Below are 6,252 nucleotides of genomic sequence, written 5' to 3'. Positions count from 1 at the left end.
CTACTCAACTGCAAATTTTTGCTCAACTGCAAAAATGTATGCCTACTTATGTATTAGCCTACAGGCAGCAACGTTTATTTTCAGCCAAGTATGGTAATAAGGTAACTATTAGGATATATATGGTATGGATTACTTACTCTTATAACTTATTACGATCTAGTCTCCACCTACACAAATCGTTTTTGTGCTGTCCATTGATCATGCACCTTCACGTGGTAGGCACATTAGCAGTCGGTCAAACTCCCCAAACAAACAAGCACACCATTGATTTAATTGCCATATAAATCACACATACAAAGATCTAACTATTACTCCTCTCTGAACATGAATATAAAACAAGAAGGTGATCTATGAACTGTGTAAACCTTATGCAATATTCATCATTGATATTTGGATACTTTCTGTATGAACTGAGTAGTTAGTATCAAATGAAATAAGATGGAACAGCTCCATGCATTAATTGAATAAACAACTATTTGCTCATTACCAGTATGGTATTGCTTAAATTGTACAGCTTTTTGCACATCTTTGTCAGGGAATTCCACCAATTTTGGACCTGAATGTACCAGTTAATTGTAATCCTCTCTCTCTCTCCTTATGTCTAGTCAAGCCAGGTTGTGGAGGAGAGAGACAGGGATGAACAGGCTATAGACTACTTTGCCCATCCTGAGCCTGCTATGATGCAGGTATATTTACATCACCACCCAAAACAAGATTCAGCCAAGAGCGAGTGAGTACACTGGTACACTTGTCCATGGCACTTACTACCCAGCTTTGTAGTGGTTTGGGGGAATAGTACAGTAGGTATGCATATTTAAGGGGACCGCAAGGATGGTGTACTGGTGGGTGGTGTCCGACCGATTATGGTGGGCCAGTCTGGGCCAAAAAAATAAATGGACCTCCCTAATTTCTAAACCCTGGCTACGGCCCTGGTCCCTCGTTGTGATCTCTTTGGGGGCATGTGCTACTAGCATCTCCCGCGGTCTGAAGCAGAGAGCTTGGCCCCGGACATGAATATACTGTACGTCAGGGTTATGGTTACAGACATGAATATACTGTACGTCAGCACCCAGCCCTACTTTAAACGGTCTCCTGACTCCAGTCACTACTAGCTACAATGACGGGGCTCCACACAAAATATGATATAAATAAATAAAGCTCTTATCATACATTCGCTTGACCGGCCGCTGGCTTTTGTGGAAACGGAACGTTTCTTATAATATTTTATTTTCAGTTTTTATAGTTTCACAAACACATCAAGACAAATCACAAACACAAAAAGAAATTAAAAATAAATAAATAAAACACAAACAGTATGTTGCCAGACACGGTCACATCAATGAACAAACATACACAATGTCATATACTGTACACTAATGACGCAAGGGGCTGATTTTCTGACATATATATATATATATTCTGCTGGGGCATCTGATTTTAAATTCTATGCAACACAGCTGTGTAACACAATCCCAAAAAATATTAGAGCTCAGTGGACATTTTTAAACGACAGTTGAAAACATGCTATATCTTATGTTTGTATGCCAGTGGTGATGTTCCTAACAAATTTTCGTTGTACCAACAATGACAAATAAAGATCTATTCTATTCATACCTTTTTAATATTGCTTTTAATTAGCAACTCTTTTTATTATTTTTCTTTAATCATCAATTTTATCCATTTTCTTTACTTGTGATTTTAGACTGTGTAGTTTACTTTGTTCTTTTTTTAATCTGTTATTATTCATTGTTTTATCTTTCTTTGATCATGTAATGTGAAGCACTTTGGCCTGCATCTTGTATGAAAAGTGCTATATAAAGAAAGTTATTATTATTATTAGGGATGTCCGATATTATCGGCCGACCAATATTATCGGCCGATATCGGCAGTAAAATGTGATATCGGAAAATATCGGTATCGGTTTAAAAAAAGAAAAAAACAATAACAATATTTGTTATATATATATCCAGTGAAATTATTAGTTACCTGAAATTATTCAGTTTTTTTGGGGGGGAAACCCTGCATATATCGGTATCGGTTGATATCGGTATCGGAAATTAAGAGTTGGACAATATCGGAATATCGGTATCGGTAAAAAAGCCAATATCGAGCATCCCTAATTATTATATAATACATTTTTTACAAAAAATACACGGGAGGACGTTTCTAGCGGATGCCCAGGAACAAGCGGCTCTTCAGCTGGTCGGTCTTCTCCACCGCGTCGCCCAGAGTGTGGGGGGGAGGCGAGTGGGCCGCCGGGCGCCTCCTCCTCAGCGGGTCGGTCTTCTCCACCGCGTCGCCCAGAGTGTGGGGGGGAGGCGAGTGGGCCGCCGGGCGCCTCCTCCTCAGCGGGTCGGTCTTCTCCACCGCGTCGCCCAGAGTGTGGGGGGGAGGCGAGTGGGCCGCCGGGCGCCCCCTCCTCAGACTCCACTCCTGCCGACGCTCGGGCCTCTGGTTCTCCTTGCTGTCCCCCGCGAAGTGCACCTTCCTCTTGCCCGGGGAGACGTCCTCTGCTGCGTCTGAGAGTCGGGACAGCGGCGGGGTTATGAACACGGTCGATTCAACACACGGACTGAGCTGTAGCTGTGATTAAGATGTCGCACGGCATCCAATTCCCCTTTTATGAAGTAGTTCCCTCCCCGGTTCAGGTGACCGTACCCCAACCCTTTTATGAAGTAGTTCCCTCCCCGGTTCAGGTGACCGTACCCCAACCCTTTTATGAAGTAGTTCCCTCCCCGGTTCAGGTGACCGTACCCCAACCCTTTTATGAAGTAGTTCCCTCCCCGGTTCAGGTGACTGTACCCCAACCCTTCCCTCCCCGGTTCTGTTCAGGCTTGATCAGGGTTCCCACTCTTTTTGAAAAAAAAAAAACCTTTTCCAGGAATTTCTCTCTACAATCCAGGACAGCACTTGCTCACAAACAGTCATATAATTGACCTACTATTGACATTCATTTAAAAGTTTTATTGCCCCTTTTTTAATGATGCAGGGTTCATTACAGGTGACTGTTACACCATCACTGATAACTGTCTCATTACAGGTGACTGTTACACCATCACTGATAACTGTCTCATTACAGGTGACTGTTACACCATCACTGATAACTGTCTCATTACAGGTGACTGTTACACCATCACTGATAACTGTCTCATTACAGGTGACCGTTACAACATCACTGATAACTGTCTCATTACAGGTGACTGTTACACCATCACTGATAACTGTCTCATTACAGGTGACTGTTACACCATCACTGATAACTGTCTCATTACAGGTGACTGTTACAACATCACTGATAACTGTCTCATTACAGGTGACTGTTACACCATCACTGATAACTGTCTCATTACAGGTGACTGTTACACCATCACTGATAACTGTCTCATTACAGGTGACTGTTACACCATCACTGATAACTGTCTCATTACAGGTGACTGTTACACCATCACTGATAACTGTCTCATTACAGGTGACTGTTACACCATCACTGATAACTGTCTCATTACAGGTGACTGTTACACCATCACTGATAACTGTCTCATTACAGGTGACCGTTACACCATCACTGATAACGGTCTCATTACAGGTGACCGTTACACCATCACTGATAACGGTCTCATTATAGGTGACTGTTACACCATCACTGATAACGGTCTCATTACAGGTGACTGTTACACCATCACTGATAACTGTCTCATTACAGGTGACTGTTACACCATCACTGATAACTGTCTCATTACAGGTGACTGTTACACCCGTCACAAAATCTATGTTTTGTAGTCATTACGGTTAGGATTTTACAGCACTTTAAATAAGGGGAGAATAAGAATGCGCTTGTCAAATAAAATAAATTGGGCTACGCTGCTATAATCCTACCAACAGTTGAATTTCAAACAAAATACAAACCTAGGGGCTAAAATACAATTACAAATTCCCAGGACAACATCCAGGATATATGGTAATTTTAGAAAGATGTCCAGCTATTCCATGACTGGAAATTTAGTCTCGGCCAGGTTTTCCAGGACGATTGGGAACCCTGTTTATTAAAGTTTAAAAAACAACCTTTATTGACATGGTTAAAACAAAATAAATACATAAAACCAGATGAAGGAACGCCAACACCACTAGCATGTAGCTGTAACTCAGTTGTTGTCTAAGAGCAGACGGTCCAGAGCTCTCCGTTTGGCGCCCGTACCTATGATGTCGCTGGAGGGACTCTTGTGTTGCTCCAACAGCTTGCATCTCATCAGCAAACACTCTGCTCTGAAAACCATCAACACAGTACTGGGTTAGAAGGACAGACACCGGACATGTTTATTAACACGGACGAGATTACTCCAAAATCACAGACGAGAAGAGGCAGGAAGACCGAGATAGATCTAGTGCCGGTTTTAACGTCTTAAAAAAGGTGCTATAGATAACCTTTTTATGGGGAAATAATTATAAATGCTCATTACACCCATTAGCCATTGTTGACAGAATCCGGCTATAGGGCGACAATAATGTGGTCAAGAGGCATGGTTTCTATCATTAGCCTTGACTGGTGTGGTTTATTTATTCACATGGCAGAGCAGCAGTTCTATAGTTCTCCTCTCACTGAGAGGCTGGGTGGAAAGAGAAAGAATGGCAGGAGACATCTCTATTTATACTCGCCACCTGGTGGTGTTCCTGAGTGGCTCCGCCTAGAGCGCCCTCTAGTGGAAACAGTTATATATGCAGTTAGACAGTTACTAGTGGAAACAGTTATATATGCAGTTAGACAGTTACTAACAATCCTATCATACACAGAACCTCTGACTTCAACAGCCATCCTACAGAAAAGAGCTGTGCGCATCATTCACATGGTTGGATATCTGGAACATACTCATTCACTTTTCTTACAGTCAAACTGATTAAAATGTACTGATATTGTAATGTATCAAACCGCACAAATAATGTACAAAGCAAAAAATAATAAACTCCCAGGAAATATTAAATATATTTCTTGTATATTTCTTGGTTCAGAACTATTTTATCATGGATGAACAACTTTTAATGCGAATGGTTGATTAGAATTTCAATTACCTTTTAAGCACCTTGTTAAAAAAAATGCCGTTTAGGGGCGGTTGGGTGGCGTAGTGGAGATTGTGCTCGTCACCAATGCAAGAGGCTGCGGTCTCGACTCCCGGAGTCAGCATTGCTTGAGGCTTGGGCTGATCGTCATACTAACTCGTTTGGCTGGGTTAGGGGGAGGGCAAGTCGGGGGTGGTAATCTGGCGTTGTGGACAGCGACGCCTACAGGTCAGGTCTGGGCGCTTGCTCAGCGGAGGTATGACTTGATGAAGGCAGCGTGACCTCCCACGTGTTACACTTCACCAATGAGAGCCCTCGCTGCCAGGTGAGAAGAGAGTCACTGGCTGTCTCCACATGTGTCGGAGGAAGCGTGCGGATGACTTCAGGGTTCCCTTGTACCGACCAGTAGGAGAATATGCGCACAACAAACAAGTAGGGGAGGGGGGGAATTGGCACAACGACTAAATTGGGATGGGGAGAAAAGCATAGAAAATCAGGTGGAGAAAAAGATAAAAAAAAAAAAACGTTTAAGGAATTCCAGGCCTTGACTTATCTTTTTCCAAAAATCAAGCACTTTAAGCACTTCAAGGACCTTGTGCGAACCCTGATATATATAGTGCTTTTTTTTTTTTTTAGTCTTTTTCCCCCTCCATTTTCCTCCGATTTTCTCCCATCCCAATGTTAGTCGTATGCCAATTCCCAGTCCCTTCCTGATCGCTGCGCACTTACCCCCCACAGTCAGATCATCTGGGAGAGTGGAGGCTACCACGTGCTTCCTCCGACACACGTCCAGCCAATCACCGCTTCTTTTCACCTGGCAGCGCGGATTCTCATTGAGAGGGCGTAGCGTGTGGGAGGACCACACTATCCCCCTCACGTCCAATCCGCGCTTAGCAGGCGCCCCGACCGAACTGTAGGAGTCGCTGTTTACAACGACCCGGACCCACCCCGCCAGCTTCTCCCACCCTCTGATACAGCCAATTGTATCAGTGCAGACGGCCAGCCAAGCTGGTGACAACCCCGGAGCTGTGAGCTGGATTCGAACGCAGCCGAGGTGTTTTAAACGTCAGTGAAGGTCAATTATTTTGCGACAATGACCGAGTATAGGCTATACATTATCCCGCTTATTACATGGCTAACTTACAAACAATATACCTAATTCATCGACAAGACGAGATCAAATGCAGACGCAGTTGTTCT

General features: G+C 43.4%; 1 protein-coding gene across 1 annotated transcript in view; it reads right to left on the bottom strand.

Annotated features, from left to right (window-relative positions):
* Positions 1-1,228: 1,228 nt before the first annotated feature.
* The window catches only part of nek2 (NIMA-related kinase 2), a 43,983-nt gene continuing 38,959 nt past the window's right edge, over positions 1,229-6,252 (bottom strand). Inside the window, exons 8-9 of the mRNA XM_084332885.1 lie at positions 4,196-4,263; positions 1,229-2,519 (exon numbers count right to left, since the gene is read on the bottom strand). Coding sequence (XP_084189011.1) covers positions 2,167-2,519; positions 4,196-4,263 — 421 coding nt within the window. The 3' untranslated portion in view covers positions 1,229-2,166. The remainder of the gene's footprint in view (positions 2,520-4,195; positions 4,264-6,252) is intronic.

Source organism: Notolepis coatsorum (assembly GCF_963971535.1).
Source record: "Notolepis coatsorum genome assembly, chromosome: 17".
NCBI lineage: Eukaryota > Metazoa > Chordata > Actinopteri > Aulopiformes > Paralepididae > Notolepis > Notolepis coatsorum.
This window is presented reverse-complemented; position numbering and strand designations above follow the sequence as displayed.